The sequence below is a fragment of the Bufo gargarizans genome, chromosome 2 (genome assembly GCF_014858855.1).
Source record: "Bufo gargarizans isolate SCDJY-AF-19 chromosome 2, ASM1485885v1, whole genome shotgun sequence".
Lineage (NCBI taxonomy): Eukaryota > Metazoa > Chordata > Amphibia > Anura > Bufonidae > Bufo > Bufo gargarizans.
This window is the reverse complement of record NC_058081.1, coordinates 228,530,001-228,551,310: the sequence shown is the minus strand read 5'-3', so window position 1 is coordinate 228,551,310 and position 21,310 is coordinate 228,530,001. Positions and strand designations below refer to the sequence as shown.

General features: G+C 39.1%; 1 protein-coding gene across 1 annotated transcript in view; it reads right to left on the bottom strand.

The window, feature by feature from the left end:
- Window positions 1-11,539: 11,539 nt before the first annotated feature.
- The window catches only part of CAMK1D (calcium/calmodulin dependent protein kinase ID), a 327,025-nt gene continuing 317,254 nt past the window's right edge, over window positions 11,540-21,310 (bottom strand). The window contains exons 10-11 of the mRNA XM_044276752.1: window positions 20,788-20,920; window positions 11,540-13,714 (exon numbers count right to left, since the gene is read on the bottom strand). Coding sequence (XP_044132687.1) covers window positions 13,587-13,714; window positions 20,788-20,920 — 261 coding nt within the window. The 3' untranslated portion in view covers window positions 11,540-13,586. The remainder of the gene's footprint in view (window positions 13,715-20,787; window positions 20,921-21,310) is intronic.

Sequence of the window (21,310 nt, the reverse complement as noted above, 5' to 3'; positions counted from 1 at the left end):
CATATTTGTACCATAATTTGCTATTTTTTCAGCTGGTCAACACCTTTCTGAAGTGGCAGAAAATTGGACAGGACTTATCAGGTGGAGCCTGCCAGATTTACCACAAGTTGCACCAGAAACTGGCTTAAGTTATAGCTGAAGTCTACTACAGCTCCTGGAGAGCGTAGACTTCAGTTTCTGGTGCACAGAGTTACATCTTAGACCAGGGGTAGGCAACCTCCGGCTCCCAGCTGTTGTGAAACTACAACTCCCAGTATGCATACTTGCTCTGCTCTTCTAAGAACTCTCATAGAAATGAATGGAGCATGCTGGGAATTGTAGTTTCACAACAGCTGGGAGCCGGAGGTTGCCTACCCCTGTCTTAGACCATCACAGGGGGATCAAGACTGGTGTATGGGACTGTCTTGATATATGTCCCTCACAGTACTGCACCATCACTGTGCCATAATAGTACACCACGGTGAGAAGTTGATGCTTTGGCTCACTAGCCAAGTGTCACTGGGAAGTATATAAATATGTATGCATGTTTTTAACCTATAGATACCTCCTAGTTGACATCATATGGTATATCACAGTGTTCATATGTGAATGATCTTCCCATTAACATGGCAAACTGAGCCAATAGATTAGGGACATGTTTTAACATAGAAAAAAAAACATGATTGAAGTGGTTGGCTGTAATCGGCCAATTACATCATAGATACATTGTTTCGGCTTTAGACTTGGCAAAAAAATTCAACTTGGCAGGCTTCAGCCATATTAAATGTAAAGTTTTCAAATGAAGACTGGCTGAAGTGTTCTTTTTTAACGTACTGTATATGCAAGCATCTCTTATCACGGGTGATTTCAGGGCTGGCAGTAATAATCATATGATCTTCTTTGGAATCCAGGCATAGGGGTTAATTGACTCAGAAATAACTTTGGCCAGTCCCTAGTAGCTTAGTAGTACATGCTTAGGTCAGTTCTTGTTCACCTACTGGTATAAAAGGGGACTAATCCCTGGTGAAAGAGCGGTTACAGCACAGAGAAGCCACAGTTGCTGTCAAAAGGAGTCATAGCAATGTTCTTTTAAGCACCCTAGCACACAAAATGTCTATAAATACAGTGATCCCTCAAGATACAATTATTTCAACATACAATGGTCTTTTTTGGCCATCGTAAGTTGAAACTAACCTCAACATACAATGCCTCAGACTCAGATCCAACCAATCAACATGGCCATTTCTCTGGTAAAACACTGTTATTGGTTGTCTAGTAGGTTGTGTGTGGTACTACATGCTATGTACTGCCCCCTGTCTGTGCCAGGATGAGCTGCTCCTTTGGACACCAGTTTAGCAGCGACTCCATTTTATTTGCACATCTATGTACGACCCTGAAGAAGCTCTCCATAGAAAGTGATTTACAGCTTCCAGTGTCTATCCCTGTCTGTGTTACTTAAGGACTCATTTTATATATCTTGCTTATCCGCTTATTTTTCTTAAAAGTTAAAATTTTTCTTATTAGGGGATGACATTTTTGGCTTTGGAACCAATTACTGGTTTTCCATAGAGTTATGGACTTAGGTTTCAATGGTTTCAACTTACAATGGTCGACCTGGAAAGAACTAATAGTGTAACTGTCACCGCCAGATCTCAGAGAAGCTCTGCCAGACGTTCTTCAGTACCTCTTGCTTGAGGTTCATTTGTTTTGGTTTCGTTTTGTCATCTCGTTTCCCTCTCTCAGCTGTCATCTAGTTGCACTGATTGCATCCCTTTATATCCCCTCCCATACTGCATCACTTTGCGGTTTATACAACTTCCTGGATTGTGCTCACTGCTAGATGCTGCAACTGCTGGTTCCTCAGTTAACTCTGTTCCTTTATTTGTGTTTTCCTGTTGGCTTGATCCTAGGTGACCCTGACTCCCTCCGTATTTAGTGTAGGGAGCCGGTGGTCGTGTCCCCTCACTATTATAGGGTTTTCAGGTGCCACTCAGTCTAGGTACGAGGGCATGCAATTATCTATCATAAAGATCTTTGCATGGGCTGAGCAGTCAGGGAGAGATCTAGGGATTTTATAGGGCTCACCCTTATGTTCCTTAGTTTGGGATCAAGTCAGTCGGATCTTTATTTGTATCTTCTAGTTTTCTGCAACACCATCCGTGACAGTAACTTGAGGGACCACTGCACTAATAAATATACTGTAAAGCCCATGCTGTTGTTGTATATGGCTGTTTAATGACTATCCCTTAGTAATATAGCTCCTATTTTTAAAAAGGAAATAGTAATTACGGTAAGTAAAAAAAAGAATCATACTGTACTTCATACTGAGGTGAGTAAACTGGATTTATTTGAGGAAACAGTCTGGAATCCCTTCAGCTTCTTGTAATGATGACAATTTTGATATGTAAATATGATTGTCAAGGCAGAAAATCATTTGCTACATAAAGCTTCATTACAGTGGCTAATTTTAATCATACTCGGAAGTTTGAAAGCTGGGTGTTATATTGGCATGCAGTTTAAAATACAACCCCCCTGTTAACTGAAATAGAGACTTAAAGGACACTTATTTCCTCTGCAACAGCAGCATTAATTTGGTAGTTTTCCATTTCATAGTTAAACGTGCAACATATTGCGGTGCATGCTGCATCTTAATATTCTAAGCCAATGGTGTAATTGCCTTTCTAGCCGATGGAAACAAACCACAAAGTAACTGTCATGACACACTCGTTGCTGTGGATTTAGATCTAGTCATATACCTTTTCATTTTTTGGAATATACATAACATGTTCTTTATAACATTTTGTGACAGTGTATGAGTACATCATTTGTTGATGGTACATAGGAAAACAACAGAAATAGACAACAGTGAAAACAATCTGTAAATGTTCAGCTTGTTCCTCAACTCTTATTACATACACATTTAAATTACTGTATCAACCTCCAATAACAATTCTCTTTGTATCAGAAAAAATATACTGTAATCTCCAGAAATGCTCATTACACAGTCATGAGAGAAACAGACCACACCCTCTTTGGATTATATGATTTTATGTATCAGGGCATAAAAAAACTGGTCCTTGGAAGGTCTTAAAATTAAAGGGGTATTTCAATCTGAGACAACGGCATATCGCTAGGATATTCCCCACATTGTCTGATAGATGCGTGTCCCACCTCTGGAAATACATCTGCAACGCTCCTATGAGCATCGCGGCCTTCTCTGTGCTCACCAAGCACAGCACCGTACATTGTACTGCGGCTGTGCTTGGTATCGCATCTCAGCCCTAGGCCAGGTGACCGATGAATGTGTCGTCACTGGCCTAGGAAAAGCTGAGAGAGCCGCTGCCTTCTTAAACAGCTGATCGGCGGGGTCCCAGGTATCGAACCCCTACTGATCACATACTAATGACCTATCCTCCTTTAATGACAAGTGCAAAACATTTCAGATGGTTGACAAACTTCCCAGGAGTTGATATCCCAGCAATTTCACCACAAGGGCAGACCGTGTAATTATCAAAAAAAACAGCAAAAAATAATAAATGCTACCTCTAAGGCCTGAGCTACATCTCTACAGGCCTGAGTTTCCATGTTAAATGTTCAAGTTCATGGCAATAAAAAATAAAAAAAGACCAAACAATTACAGCTTGTTTAGAAGGGTCGCCAGGAAAAAGCCTCTTCTTTCTAAAAAGAACATGGCAGCACAGCTTAATTTAGCAAATTGGCATCTCAACAAACCACAAGACTTCTGGAACAATGTTATTTGGACAAACAAGACCAAAGTGGAGACATTTGTCCATAATGCGTAGTGCTATGTTTGGCAAAAACCAAGCACAACAAATCAGCACAAACACCCATATCAAGTACCAAGCACGTTGGTGGAGGGGGTACAATTTGGGTTGGTTTTGCAGCCACAGGACATGGGCATCTTGCACCCATTGAATCAACTACGAATTACTCTGCACAGGCCGTGTATCCAACAGTTAAAATTTGGCTGCAATTGTGTTTTGCAACAGGACAGTGAATCCAAGCACACCAGAAAATCTACAACAAAATGGATAAAAAATAAAAGAATCAATGTGTGGCAGTGGCCCAGTGAAAGTTCAGACCTCAACCCAATTGGGTTGCTGTGGTGGGACCTTAAGAGAGCTGTGGGTAAATGAATGCCTTCCAACCCTTAATAAACTGAAGAAAAGTAGGCCTAGATTCCTGCAGATGTAAGAGACTAAAAAAACTCACATAGAAAATGATTACTTCAAGTTATTGCTGCTAAAGGCGGTTCATCATGGTTTTCACACATGGCTTTTCCATTTTGGGTTAATTTTTTCTGAATAAATAATGAAACGGTGGAACCTGTTATATCATAATTGTTATGTAAAACCATAGAATTCAAAGTGGGTGTACTGTGTTTTTCTCATGACTTTGTGTAAAATAAAAAATAAAAATCACTCCAGCACACTGACTGTGCCACAGTAAAATGTTCCTTATGGAGACTTCTACTGACATCATTAGTTACTGTATTACATTATAGGTATACTATTAACTGCCGATGTTCCTCACCCAAATATACAGAGGGTGTTGAATACCAGATGCCAATTATAACTTATCATGTTCATGCATTTAAACTGTATACTAACTGTCATAAAATCAGTAAACATACATAGTAGTAGGGTGAGACAGCCACTGTGTCGGGACAGCGATACAAGGCATAAAAAGACACAGACATACTGAAACATGCATAGAAAACAGGAAACACATTGTCAACACACAAGAGTGACAAATTATGGCCAGAAAATCTAGCCAATTGACATACTGCATAGATATTAAGCACAGGACATTTGCCACAAGAGCTAGCTGCAACCCCTTAAGCTAAAACCATTCCATAAAGTTAGCCCTCAAAATGACAGTTCTCTTTAGAACAGACACCATTTAATTTTTGTGGATTGTTTCCACTGAGCAGTACTTTCGCCTAGAATTGTTCCAAAGAAAAGGAAAAGGCAACAGAAGTAGGGAAGAGACTGCTATATAGTGGATCATGCATTGTCGTTTTCATGCAATTGTATTAGTTTGCATTTCTTTTAACTGTTATTTCATATTGAAGTTCTTAATTCTTAATACCAGGTCTGCACTGAAATTCAACTCAATATGCAGGTCCACTGGTGCAAAAGAGGTTAAGTTACTTAGGAAGCCTGCAACTTTGATCTTTTCTGTGTGCACTTTTCACTTTTTCTTTCCATAAAATAACTAATGGACAAATAATGTATTTAATACCCAAATGAAAAGTTGCAAAGTGGATATTGCTGCCTTCTCACATAATTCCATTTTCTGGAAAAGACCTTCATTCAGTACGTGCTTGTTTCTTTATTTGTACTTTTTATCTTTAAGTCAGTATTTCCTTGTAGCATTGACAGTCTATTGATTTTACCTGTAGGACTGGACTGCCTGATTTTATATTCTGCATAGCTATTTTTATTAGTCAAGTCACTTTGGGATACATTATATTGATATGGAAAGTTTGCATTTAAAGAAATGTGTCACATTGAACATGCAGTCCGACGTTTGAGCAGCATGTCAGAGCAGGAGAAGCTGAGCAGATTAATATATGTTCTTTGTAGAAAAAGGGTGAGAAACAAATAGAGCTGTGCTCTGTCATGTTGTAGATGAGGTGGCACGAGGGAGGACGATGTCCAATCTGTCACAATGAACTTGCAATGCCATGTCTAGACAGCATGTTAAAGAGCAGGAGAAGCTGAGCAGATTGATATATGTTTTTTGTAGAAAAGGGGTGAGAAAGGAAGGACTCGTGATTGCAGACTGATATATTTTTTTTTGTAGACAAGGGGTCAGTATAACTTAGATTTAAATGGACACTCAAACAGATAGCCTTCCCTGTATGATACTGCATACAAAGATAGTTGTCAATCATTGAGTAGGACTACCCACTGGAGTCAAAAGTCCAGAATTAGCAAGGATTTAAATAACTTAAAAAAGTTATATTATATTTTTTCCCACAAAACTATACATTGAAGAAGAACGCAAAAAAATGTATTATCTGATCTGATGTAATCTGTAGTGAATGTAATATTCTTACCAGTGTCTGTATTCGTGAGCTATCCCCTCCCTTCTGCTTCTCATCTGTGTCATGTGATCAGCAATCAGCGTCCTATGTGTGGACAGGAAGTCAGTTTCTCCATGTATTCCTATAGGAGCCTCACTCTCAGTCTCATAGGGATGAATAGAGAAGTAACTGACTTCCTGTCCTGTGTCAGTTGGAGATCAGAGAGTTGGTCACATGGCACAGCTAAATATTAGAAGGTAGGGGATAGCTCACAAATACAGTTACTGATGAGAAGAGTACCTTTACTACAGTTTACATCATGTACCTTTCTAACAGTCAGAGAATAACATTTTTGTTGGAGTTCTACTTTAACTATATCAGTCTGCCTGTTCTGCTCTATAACATACTGCAAGCAGATCAGACAAATTAAAGGGGGTTATCCAGGGGGCCAACACAACCCCCGTTTCACATGACTGAAAGGACCATGGGCTGCCACACCCCACCCATTTGTGTTGGATTGTCACAACATCAACTAATTTGGCCGTACTGACATTTTATAGCCCCTTGTGGTCACATGATACCTGTAGTTACAGGACAATCTGGGTGCAGGGATGGAGTATGCAGGAGACTACCTTCTATTGAATAAAGTAGACAGATGTACTTTCAAGGGGCTGACACTTATCTTTCCTTAGAAATCATATTTATCTAACGTATATCTTCTTCTGCGCATGCTAACCAAGTCTTCAATGTGTTTGGTTGGCCATATTGTCCACCATCTTATATACTTTATATATTCTCAAACTTTACAGACATTTATAGTGATTTAGTTTTTTTGTATTTTTACATGCATTTTGCAGTCTTTGACTTTGTTTTAAGTGGGTATGTAACCAAAGCCTAATACAGATAATTATGTCTAAAAACTGGCCAGTACAACGCAAAACTAATACATTTATGCACCCATTTATGCACCCGAGTGACGTCACTACTAGTATCAACTAGCATGGGCGGGGCTAAGCTCTGTTCACTTGAATGGAGCTTAGCCCCGCCCATGCTAGTTGATACTAGTCGCGACGTCACTGGGCCCGGCGGTAAACAGTGAGAAGGCCGTGGCACTGCTGGAGCGCAGCTGCCTTCTCAAACAGCTCATCGGCGGGGTCCCGGGTGTCAGACGCCCACCGATCAGATGCTGATGATCTATCCAGAGGATAGATCATCAGTTAAAACAAAGTGCAGAACCCCTTTAACTTATCTGCTAAAGTCCATCTGTGCTTGTGCAGTGGATCTGGTCCCTAGGGTTATTAGTCCTTTCAGACTGGAAGTGATGACATCACATACATTGTTCACATGACTGAATTATTACTGGCCTCAGTGGAACAGTGGATGTGACATCATTATTTCGGTCAGATGGGGACTGAAATTTCTGGGGACCAGATCCACAGTGCTGGAATTGAGGGACTGACATCAATGCAGGTCATGCAGAAAAACTGTAATGCACAAAAACTGCTTTAGGCTCGATTTAAACAGTTGAGGTGTTTTTCCCTACTTTTGCATCTTTATACACTTTTTTTTGCATATATGCTTTTTGGTGTGTTTTCTCCTGGAATAGCCTCAGCTCCAGATGTTAGCTGAAAGTCTATGGGAAACTTAGGACACATGTTTTTTGCAAGTTATGTTTTTTCAATTTGGGTGCATTATTTGTCTATGGTATTTTGACATACTGTTTTTTTCAGTCTCTTTTTCCCTACAGAGCAGGGGATGGAAAGAAGAAACACAATTCAAATATGTAGAAAAAAAGCAATTAAAGAAAGCCCTGAAAAAACAAGTGACATGCAAAAAAAAGCATGGGGTTTTTAAGGAGTCTTTATTTTAACCTGTCATGCTGATAATGGTGTCTGACAAGACATGAAGCTGAGCAGAATGATATATAGTTTTGTGGAAAAAGACTCAGTATAATTTGTATTTTATTCATTTATATCCACGCTCATTCTGGGCTTTGAAATCAAGGAGCCTATCGGTGACTGACAGCCTTTCCGCTATAATTGAGTATACAACGATAGCTGTCAATCACTAATAGGGCCTCCTCCTTGACTTCAAAGCAAGAATGTGCTGGAATTTAGATGAATGAAATACAGATTACACTGAATCTTTTCCCATACAACTATGTATCAATCTGCTCAGCTCCTCCTGCTCTATAACATACTGCATGCTGATTACACTACATTTCCATGGTGACAAGTTCCCTTTAAAGCATGGCTGAGTAAAAAAAAAAAAAGTGTGAATAATGGCTGAGCTTCATTGTACAGGGTGGGCCATTTATATGGATACACCTTAATAAAATGGGAATGGTTGGTGATATTAACTTCCTGTTTGTGGCACATTAGTATATGTGAGGGGGGAAACTTTTCAAGATGGGTGGTGACCATGGCGGCCATTTTGAAGTCGGCCATTTTGAATCCAACTTTTGTTTTTTCAATAGGAAGAGGGTCAAGTGACACATCAAACTTATTTCAGGTGCTGCACATCTCGTATCATATGCTGTGAAGATACGAGATGTGCAGCACCTGAAACTACGGATACTGGAAGCCTGTGCTAGCATTTCTCCTGCGGTGTTGCTATCAGTGTCTGAAGAGTGGGAGAAGAGGGTTGCATTGACAATCAAACAGAATGGGCAGCACATTGAACACATTTTATAAGTGGTCAGAAACTTGTAAATAACTCATGAAAGAATAAAGTTACGCTACAACCAAGCACACCATTGTTTTTTCTTGTGAAATCCCCAATAATTTTAATTTGTCACATGACCCTCTTCTATTGAAAAAACAAAAGTTGGATTCAAAATGGCCGACTTCAAAATGGCCGCCATGGTCACCACCCATCTTGAAAAGTTTCCCCCCTCACATATACTAATGTGCCACAAACAGGAAGTTAATATCACCAACCATTCCCATTTTATTAAGGTGTATCCAAAAAAATGGCCCACCCTGTATAATCATAACTGTGAAGGAGTAGGTCTTTTTTGGGCTTCCCTAAAGTCTTCCTCAGCAAAGTTATTCCCTAGTTCGCATGCACAGCTAGATGCATTTCTCATAGAAGCAGTGGGTATCTCCCTTCTATGCACATTTGCTAGTACTATATGGCAGTTACTTCCCACTATGTTTTTTTTCATCTAGCGAGCACAAACAGCAGGAGAAGGAAGGGAGAACACACAGGATGCTCTCCTGCTCTTGAAAAGCTGTGAGGAGGCAGTGATTTTATCAGGGCTCACAAGCTCAGCTAACTCTTATATATCACCATTTCCTGTGAGCCATCTCTTGTCTCTGTTGCTGGAGACACATCTTGCCCAACAACAGGCAGTGCACTGCAAATTAGGTTGATGTAAGACCTCCAAGTGGCCATTATTTTACAGCTTTTTTTTTCAGGAGGATGAAGGCAGATTTCTTAGATGCAGTGATTTAGAAATGAGCTAATTACACCATTCTCCATTTTCTTTCTTTTGTGATTTCTTTCTTTCATGATCCTGTCTGCTCCCTTGAGAATCTTAACAATGATACATTGATTGGAAGTACTATTAATTGGCCAGTTTCATTGTTAATTAATATCTAAATATTTTAGTTAAGATGTATTGCAATCAATAGCAGCACATTTACTGCAGTTGAAAAGCAACTTATCAAAATATATTGAAATATATTTTTGTCGGATACTAGTGACATTAAACGGGAAACTTTTACATTAATGCATGCAGTTTTTGTGGCCTTTTTTTTTAGCCAAACACATTGTATAGAAAAGTATTACTTTTCCTTGAATACCATGCTCAGAGAGATAAAAGTTATGTACCTGTTATTTAAAAACTGGCTTATGATACAAAGAACAAAAGACTTCTAAATATAATTACCTTTATGATTTTACTTTGTTGTGTTGTTACTGCTCTCCAGCTTCCTTGCAGCATTGATGGTTACAATCCTGCGTAAGGACATCTGAACCATGGTGATGTCACTATGGAAGACATGTCACTGAGATTGGCAATATGTCATTACGCAGAGTCGTAAACACTGGAGCAGCATGGAACCTGGAATGAAGGAGAATCAGAAAGATGAGTATATGACCAAACATTCTTCTATTTTATGCTTTTGGGAAACTCTTGCCTGACAAACAGCTAGTTAGTATGTTTTACTAACTAGAACAAATTGCACTTATCTACATATAGAAACAAGGACATTATACACCAAAAGCCTACATACAAGCATATAACACTTTAGCCTACAATGATGTATTCCAGGAACTGCTAGAGAAAAATATTCAAGTCCTGCTGAATAGATAGAAAACACTAACTAGAAAACCATCTGCCTGCATATTCCCGATCTTAGTCACAAGATATTATTTAAAAAAATTGGACACTTTTTTTTTTAAAGAAAAGGCAACAATGAAGAATATAACATTTGAGAAATGTATGTAAAACTGAAGTATTTTTAATTATTTGTAACTCAAGAGATACTGTATCTTGATTTATAACTATAAATAGCATGCCTACAAAGGATAAAGGAATTTTTAGAAATGGTTAATAGCAATTTGACTTGATTGATTAGTTGCTACTAAGTACACAACTAATAATGAAATCCATTAATTAAACTGTATGTAACTGGCATATTTTTAGTTAAAAAAAAAGTAATTTTTATGCTCTTATGTGTCTTTCAAAGTTTTTGAATATGACACCTCTAGTTCCAGCATATACATTAGAGGAGATGTATGGAACTATCTAAAAGAAAAACCCATACTGACCAATCACAGCACAGCTCTCATTTCATATTCTGCTCTGTGCTATTCTTTTAGGCAGTTTTCATTAATCTGCTCTGCTGTTTTAAACAATGTTCTTTTTAACTTGAAAATATATTATTTATATAGCCTCAATAATATAATTTTACATTTAGGTATTATCTCTATAGGTACCAGTGTTTCATCTGTATGAAAAGCTGAAACTTAAAATGGTATATGCTAGAATGTTAAAGGGATTCTGTGGGAAACAAAAAATATTTAAAAAAACTTGTTAATATGAATAAATTCCTATATGCCTTTAATAATTCATAATGGCTTGTTTTGTCTAGGGGGCCATCAGTAGAGAAATTAAAATGGCCACTATCAGATTACTTCACATGGAATCTGTCCTAATGACAGCAGGACAGCCTGAGTTAGAATTCAGAGCAGGAGCTGTATGGAAGCTCTGTTCTCTGCTTTATCCGCCCTGTAAAACACTATATTGTCTGTAGATCACAGCTGTAATCTGTGCCTGCCTCAGAGCTCACTTTTCACCTGTACTCACAGGACTGAATGACCAGACAGGAGAACGGGTGAGAGGTGAGCTCCGAGGCGGGCACATATGACAACTGTGGTCTGTAGATGATATAGTGTTTTACAGGGCTTATCAGAATGAGCTTCCATAGAGCTCCTGCTCTCTGTTCTGCATTCTGCTGTAATTAGGATGGATGTCATGTGAAGGAATCTGACTGCGGACATTTTAATTCTTCTACTGATCATCCATAGACAAAACAAGCAATTAAAAATGATATAAAGGCATTTAGGAATTTATCCATATTAACATTTTTTTTTTCCTGGAGAGCTTCTTTAATATGCATTTATTCCATTTATCTTCCAAAACACAGTAGTAGTGATAGAAAAAAATGCTAAAAAAGTAGAAGTAGTATTCATAACAATAATTTTCTATTTCCCTACTACTACCTTTAGTTGTCATTTTCTAAATTGTGTAAATGTTCTATTGCACAAGTGTTTGGTTGTGAGCACTTTACAAAATCTATTACTAACAAAAATAATTTCCTTAGTTAAAGTATTTGCTGTGTCTACAATTTTCCCATATTTTCGATCCCTAAATACAAGATAATAGTAACAAAAATATATTAAAAATAGGATATTCTTAACAAAAAAGAAAAGCACAAAGTAAAATAAAGTTTTCCCAAATGATTCAAAATAATACATGACAAAGAAAAGGTATAAGTAATGACCTAAAGTATACCTAAATACTTTTGCATGACGTTATATCATCTAACTTAAGCAAATTAAGCTTATAAATATAATAAGAAGATATCTGTCTGCTAATTATAACCCCCTATTATCTTTAACAACCCACACTGCAAGTTTTCAATAGATTAGATCTTGTTTGGTTTTTAAAATCAAATACAATATGTATAGGCGCATTTATTTTGTGCAGATTTAGAACTTCTGAACAAATAGGGGAAAGTCTAATTTTTGTAGTCCTAAATTATGGAACAATGTGAAATTGACTGCAAATAGCAATTTCTGTAAGAGCATAGTTTTGTGCAAAATAGCAGATAAAACATTTGACACAATTTCACAAATACTATATTTCAACTTTAGATTTTGAATCATTTTTTTCTTTTTGTAAAATATATTACCAGAGCAAGGTCCTTACAGCTAATTACAAAGCCCTTTTTAATACACTTTAATTTGCCCAGAAAGGAACCTGAAACATATTTTGGTGAATAAAAACTCATGTTTAGTGGCAGGTAACCAGAATGCAGGGAAAGTACATTAGTGGTATTACCACTGTAAATGTACGGTATGCACTTTTTAAGGAAATATCTGCACATAGAAAAAAAAATGTTTAGTGTAACAACCCCTTCACCAATTTGCAACACAAAGAAGTGTGTAATGTTTAGAGCAGCCATTAAAGGGTTTTCTGAGAATATATTAAATAGTCTATTCTTAAGATCTATGGGGTACCCCACCCCCAAACACAATGAAGGCAGCGCTCCGACCCTTTCAATGTTTATCCAGGCACCCTGGTGCTTCCGTACATCCAGCTGCGTCTATCACTGCACCTCAGCCCCATTCAAGTGCAGGAGGAACACAGCCCTTCTATTCTGCTGATCAGTCAGGTCGGACTAGTGTCACATTGGGGCCTATTCCTAAAGATAGGCAATCAATGTGTTTTCCTTAAAGTTGGTGTTTTAACCACAAATGAGAAATCAGGGGAGGGGCAAAATTGAATGCCATTTCTTAAAAAGATGTGATTGCTTCCATGCTGGAATATGTTCCAGTGTTGTCATTCACAAAATATGTTTTTTTCTTTCAGATTCTCATACTTTACTTACAATATTCTGTGCAAGGAAAAAAAGAAAAAAAGAACACCATGATTTCAATGCAAAATATCATATTAGCATAAAAATATAAAGTAAACCACCAAAATCAGTAGTAATTAAATAATCCAGTTGAAACCTCAATTAATGAAAAAATACAACATATACAATACCGATACCCACGTTGAGAAAAAAGCAAATTATCAGAAAAAAGTAATGTCCAGTAGTAAGAATATTGCAAGACTCATGCAGCACCAGATACAGTCAAACTATTTTGCCTTATTGGAGCTGGAGCCATTGCAGTTTATTATACATGAAACCATCTCTGTTGAAGTATAAAATATGGCCATAAAAAATTCCTTTTATGTACTATGAGTCCATCCTGCAGTGCACAATTCAGAATTAAATCAAATGAAGAGAGTCAACTCCCTGACTCAATCTTTGGCTGCTTATTTGCTTCCAGAATGCACTGTTGTGATTGAGGCTGGTCTTGGCCTACGATCACCACCTACTGCTGTAATAGCCGAAGATGAGGTTACTCCAGATAGGAAGCTATATGGGCTGGATGGAGACTTACCTGTGAAAAAAGTACAAATAAAGATGGAATTATACCAGGCACCATGGAACACAAACATAATCTCACAGAATATAAATTGATAAGCTTTTAATTTTGGCAAGTAAACACATAAATAAACAAGTAAAATGCATATGTTTAATTTCAAAGCATGAAAACAGCAAGTTAAGGCACCCAAAGTTCTCATTATGAAAGAAATGGCACTAAAAAAGATCTTAAAGGGAACCTGTCACTTTGAACACTGTGTCTGGGCTGCAGGCAGCATGTTATAGAGCAAGAGGAGATGACATAAATAGTTTCATAGGAAAAGATTCAGTATAACTTGCAATTTATACATTAATATCAATGCTCTTTCTAGGCTTTGAAGTCAAGGAGGCGGTCCTATTAGTGATTGACAGCTATGTCTGCATGCACAGTCATAGGGGGAACGCTGTCAATCACTGATAAGACTGCCTACCTGACTTCAAAGTTCAGAATGAGCAGGAATTTAAATAAATGAAATACATGTTATACTGCATATTTTCCCACAATTATGTATCAATCTGCTCAGATCCTCCTGCTCTATAACATGATGCCTGATTAATATTTTGCATTGTCATGGTGACAGGTTCCCTTTAAAGAAAAGTATAGCATTTGCATACCCTTGTTAGCTGCTTATTTACTGTCATTTTTATGTCATAAGGACTATGTATTCCAAACTGACTTACCCCTGCCAGAGGCATTACCTACCCACCTACCTACTTAATGTATTTAAAATGACATAAGTACCACACTTAACCCCTTGGATACCTGAGTTTTTTTTCTTTTTTGCGCTTTGCGGTTTTTTTTTCCCCTTTTTTCCCGTAGCCATAACTTTAAAATTTTTCCGTTCTAATAGCCATATGAGGGCTTGTTTTTGCGGAATAAGTTCTACTTTTTAATTCCACCATATAATATGGGATACAATGGAGTGGGAAGCGGGGAAAAAATTCAAAATGACCCCCATAATTTTTTTCATAGTTATGTCTACTGAGCTGTGTGGGGGCTCATTGTTTTTTTGCGGGACAATCTGTAGTTTTTATTGATACCATTTTGCATTGTGTCTGACATTTTATTAAATTTTTTTGGTAATAGAAGCAATGAAAAAATGGCTAATCGGGCATTTTGATCCTTTTTTTGTTGTTAGCCGTTTACTGTATGGGATAAATATTTTTATATTTTTAATAATACGGGCATTTTCAGACATGGTGATGCCCATGATGTTCATATTTTTTTTATTGTTAATGTATTTATTTTTTTAATCTAGGGAAGGGGGGGGTGATTTACATTTTTATATTTCTTTATACTTTTAACAATTTTTTTAAAAACTTTTTATAGCCCCTCTAGGAGGCTACAAAATACAGTACTCAGATTGATGACAACTTATACTGTATTCCCATTTAATGACAGTATGGGTTGATTTTGCAGATGTCCTATGTTGGCCTGCCACCTGCTGGCCAACATTGGAACTGCAGTTCCAATATGCTGGGTCTCTTCAGAGAAACTCAGCATATTAAAATGAATGACTGGGATCCCCGATCACTGCATGGGGATGCCGGTCTTCACCCAGACATGTGTGCTTCTGGGTTTTTCGCTATTTAAATGCCCTGGTTGCACTTAACCACAGCATCTAAAGGCTTAAATGGCTGCGATCCGCATTATTGCTGGCCGCGGACATTACCCACGGACTTCTGCTGCTTGAAACAGAAGAGACCTGCCGGTTATGGCCCGCTGCATGCGGGGAGAATGTTTAAAGACCCTCCCAGGGTTAAAGAAAGGCACCCACAATGTGGCACATGAGAAAGGTACAAGATGTAAACTGTAGTGAAGGTAAATTTGGCTGTAGTTGTTAGTTATCCACTTCCTTCTAATCAACAGCTGTGCCATGGGATCAACACTCTTACTCTCCAAAGGGGAAGACAAACATTGAGACTGTTACAGGATTGAATACTGACTTCCTGTCCACACATAAGAGTATGAGGGACATTTATCAAGACTGGTATTCCCATACGCCAGTCCTGACCCCTGTGCGCCGGAGTGAGATGTGCCTAATTTGTTAAGTGGCAGATGCCTCTTAATATATTAGACAAATCTCTGACGGTCAGTGCGGCAGAAAATGAAGTCTACGCCAGTCAGGTCCTATAGTATACTTCAGCTATAACTTAGGCAAATTTCTGGGTTAAGTTATAGTAAATCCGGCAGGCTGCGCTAAGGCTACTTTCACACCAAGGTTTTTGCTGGACCCGGCAGGGTTCAGCAAAAACGCTTCCGTTACTGATAATACAACCATCTGCATCCATTATGAACAAATCTGGTGGTATTATCTTTAACATAGCCAAGACAAATCCGTCATGAACACCATTGAAAGTCAATGGGGGACAGATCTGTTTTCTATTGTGTCCGCATCCCAGGACGGAAAGCAAACCGCAATCACCTTGGGTCACGAAAAATAATCAAGATAATGAAAATAAAAAACAGTGACAGGGGTGCACAAACAAGCATAAAACATTGCCAGTAAGCAATGCTTTTCGACGATGAACCCTTATCTGCCTGATGAAGTCGACAGACTGTCTGCAAAACACGATGCTTAGTAGTCATGTTTTATCCTTGTTTGTGGTGTTTTATGTATTCTAATAAATTTTGGTAGATCTAGTTCACCTGTTACAGTTTTTTTTTATTATCTTGATAATTTGTGACTTTTTTATGTCACTATTCTGGCATAAAGAAATTTGTAAATGCCTTTCACTGTGTCAGTTGGAGAGCCAGAGTGTCGACACAGCTGAGGACCAGAAGGGAGTGGATAACTCACAAAAACACTCATTGGAAAAAAAGATCATTTTTCTAATGGGACAGAGAATTAAAAATAAGTTGTGGAAGTGTTCCTCTAATGGGGTTGTTCCAAGAAGAACTGGGATCCTCGCCGATCACAAAAACAGGGACCATATATTCCCCCATTGTTCCATTCAACCTATGGGACTGCCAGAGATAGCTGACATCTGTACTCAGCAGTCCCGCAGAGCTGAATGGAGTGGCAGCACTCAAGCATAACTGCAGTACCATTCATATGGGTGCATGAGACCCTTATTATTGTGCTCAGCAGGGGACCCAGCAGTCACACCTATTCCAATCAGACAATTTTCCCCTATCCTCTGAATAGGTTATAAGTGTTTGCCGTGAAGCAACATCTTCGTCTTTGTAGACAAAGAATAACACTGAAGCTTCTATATTACAACCATCCATGTCATTAATGATAGGTTCTCTGTATGTCTATGACATTCACTATAATATAAACTGTGCTACTGCAAGTTTGTGTGCAACCCTTTGGAACATTTTTGATTTCTTCTTTACTATAAATGCAACCAGTAACATTAATCACCTCAGCCATTGTTGGACAAGCAAGCTAATATACCGGTAATATTTTCCTATGTAGAGAAAAGTTATTGGAAAATTGTCTGGTTTCCTGTTGGCTAAGGTTTACATAGAGCACATTCAGAAAAGCCAAACAGCACTGTCTGTATTGTATTATTAATCCTACTATTTTAATGAGATTTCAGGACATATCGAAACCAATGACTGGCTGGGTCTTTAAAATGCTCACCAACTTATAGTTATGTACATAGTTTTCTAAAACAAAATGTAAAATGTCTACTATAGTAAATTCCTTATTCTAATATCTACAGTAAAATATAAGGACAACAAGCGACATAAAATACAGATGGGCATATTGAAAGTGGCATCTTAGTAACTGAAAGTTTTAAATCTAATGCTTATGTCATGTTAACTATCAGATCAGTGTGTGTCTGTCTCCTGGCACTCCTGCGGATCAGCTGATTGAAGGGCTGGTGCCACTCGTGTGACTGCTGTGCAGCACCCTCGGGCAAAGGGTATATGCAAATGCTTCATTATTTAAATGCCATCTGTCAAATGTCATGCTATGTAGGTCCCATGTTCATGTGTGTCCATATTGATGAGTAAAATGATGTTTTAATATATGCAAATGAGCCTGTAGAAAGAACAGAGCTACTTCTATACTTCCAGCATAGATTTGTATGACAAAAATCTAAGACAAGTCTCCAAAAGCCTAAAAAAAATCATGTTATACTCAATCCTTTCTCCAGCGCCATTTTCTGCATCACTGGTCTGGTCCTCCTGCCGCTGTTAGCAGTAATGTGCCAGTATACAACATGTGACTGCTGCAGCCAATGATGTTCTACCGCTGAGTAAAGTGATTGCCAGCAGTGGTCACAGTACCATACACCTGCAGGTCACTGACATTGGGATGTGCAAAGTGATGTGCAGGTGTATGGCACATAACTGCTGCAGCGGAGGCATGACCGAACCAGCAAATGTAGAAAGGGGTGAATATAAGATTTTATTTGTTTTTCTTTCAGCATACACTCTTACAAGGTTCCTTAAAACGTGACTCCCAAAATACATTTGCCTTATACTGTCATGATGACTGAACTTGTTTTGCATAAAAGCTTGTTTAGAGCTATGGTACACTAGCCCAAGGAGGTGGATAAAGTATTTACATCATACCGAGTTACTCTGGGTGTCACCTGATGTAATAGCTCCCTAGAATATAGCCTTGGGAAATTCACAACTCACTTTATATGGCATGCTGTATTTTGGATCTTTTTTCTTACTTTTGTGTAGATTTAGCATTAAAGCATATGAGCTTATAAGTCAGTAAGTTGAGTAGTTATATGTTTCTTAAGAGGACCATATACCTAAGTTGGTTGATGGTTGAACAATCATCTGAAGAACGTTAATTTCACAGACACGGCCATACACATTTTAGTTCATGTTGGCCGTTACTAGTTGTTCAAACTGCCCATACAGTAGATGATCAATCAATGATGATGGGCGACAGATCTTTCTGAGAATATTCTTTCAAAGAAAGACTTTCCATCCATTAACGACCTTTCCTTGAACAGAAGATCTTTTGTCTGACTTTTATACAGACGGTGATGGTCTGTTATCAGTTAGCTAAAATGATGTTAAATTTCACCAGATAGTTTGCAGTTCATGCTGATGATATTTCAGTTAGCTTTATCTAATGATTACAGCTGACCTGCTATTTGTACACTTGTTTAGACTGGTGCAAACCATATAGATTTGGTTGACTCAGATTTTGCCTCAGTGTGGTTCACTGTGACGACGGTTGCTGTGTTTTCTCACATTGTTTGCTCTGGCATACTGGCTACGGTGGATGCTGTGTAGGCTGATTGGCATGAGAGTTTAGGCAGCCTTCATTTGAACTGTTGCTTGCATCTGTCTCTCTGTGTCCAACACTAGGCAGTTCCTTACACGTAGCTATGTAGGCTGGCTGCATACACTCTGTGTTCTGGCTATGGCCTTCCCCTCTGGCTGGTTGTGTGATGTGTGCTGGCTGCAGCTTTATGTGTGAACGTGGGCCTGTGTATTTGGATACTCTTTTACTTGTTGGTGTCTGGTTCGTTTGGGGCTTCCCTGTTCTTTCTGGGTGTGTCTGCTAGGTGGTCAGATTACCTCCTCACCCTGCTATAATATCCTGTTAGCTGTGAGCCTGGGGGTCAGTCTGTCTCCAGCCTTGCTGGGTGCAGGAGCTATGCACCTGACCTGAGTTATTCCATCTGCCATGTCTGTGTGGCCACCTAGTAAGACATCAAGGTCACCTTGTCTGTTCCGTGTCTTGTCTGTGGCCGCCATGTGTTGTCCTGCATGGGGTCCAAGCATCTGCTTGTCTGTCTGTGTCTATGCCTTCGGTGGGAGGGCTCCTGGGTTCTCCAGAGGGAGGACATCGGTCTTATCTATATTTGTTCAGTGTCTAGGTCGATGTTATCCTGGCAGTGCTTACTGCTTCTGTCTAGTATGTTCTGCCTTCGGTGAGAGGGTCCCTGAGTTCTCCGGAAGGAGGATATCTGTCTGTGTGCAGCTCTACCTGTGACTGCTATGTGTCATTCTGAATGGGGTCCAGGTATCTGCTTATCTGCCTGCTTGAGCAGCTCAGCCTGAGACCATCATACATCTGTTCCACAAGGGGTCCAGACAGCTGCTTGTGTGCTGGTTCCTGTTTGTATTGTCTGTACTGTGTACTGTGCGTTTTGTTCGGGTTTCGGATACGTGTGCTTGGGTTCCAGTCCTTGTTTGTGTAGACTGCTGGTGCTTGCATCAGCAGTATCTGCAGGTAAATGGCCAAGTGCACCAGGACCATCCTGCAGGTGTGACCAGTGAGCCTCGGCTAAGTTCATCCCCAACATCTGGGGCTCTGTGAAGAACGGGGATCATTGAGTCTCTGCCCTCTGGGTTTGGTCCCAAGTAAAACCAGTGCACTTGGTCCAGTGGTATTTCCTGCCACTGGTCCCGTAGCTGCTTATCCAGTTTCCAGCTCACTGTCATGTCTTTTCCTCGTGTTTGTTTGCTTGAGATGTTCTAGCGGTCAGTAGGACCTTAGCTAGAACATCATAGATTTGCTGACAGGCCATGTGACCAGTAAACTTGATGTCATTGGCCACAGCACTCACTGAAATTGTATAACGCAATTATTGAATAGCTCCAAAGAAAGACTTAATTTGTCAGTAACATTATTAAACTTAGAGGTTCTCCGGGCTTTTAATATTGATGACTTATCCTCGGAATAGGTAATCAATATCAGATCGGCGGGGGTCCGACACCCCCGCCAATCAGCTGTATAAGGAGATGGCGCGTGCAGTATGCACATGTCTTTTCCCTTCTCTCTTCCTGCTCGCTGCTATATGTCTGTGGGTCAGTCGGACAGGAAGAGAGAAGGGAGACAGCACATACTCACTGCGCGCACCGTCTTCTTATACAGCTTATCTGCAGGGGTGTTGGGTGTAGAACCTCCACCAATCTGATATTGATGACCTATCCTGAGGATAGGAAAAATCTAAAGAATATGTAGGCGCAGCACACAAAGGTCTCAGCGACCGCACCAGAATGCACCAGCCACGCCTTTTACTTATTTATCTATCCTCAGGATAGGTCATCAATAGAAAAAGCCCGGAGAAACCCTTAAAAAAATTATATCAGTTATAATGGAGCGAAAATGTACTTACAGTCTTTGTGACTTGTTCCATCTGGAAGAGGGCTTGCAGGGCTGTGTCCACTGGACATACTTGAACTGTCTTGGCTGCTTCCAAGGTGCAATTTTCTCATGTGTCTCACTACTGCAGTAGCATTAAATGCTTGCTGAATGAGGACAGATTTACATGTCAGAAAAAAGATATTTGCCTGACATCTCAAATAGTTTCATGAACTCATTCTCCCTTGAAAAACAGGTAAGTTTATTAATTAACCCACCCTCGAAATTACACTGTTAATGATAACACAATAAAATAACAAATGGCCTAGTAAGCTTTATACCTCATTACAACAGTATTTCAATATATTTTTTATAAATTAGGGTTCATGCACATGGCTGGAGCTTCGGTCCACATCCGACTCCCATTTTTGTGTGGATTGGATGCAGACTCATTCAATTCAACGGGGCCACAAAAGATGTAGACAGCACACCGGGTGCTGTCCGCATCAGCAGGTCTGTTCCAAGGCCCCACAATAAGATACAACATGTCCTATTCT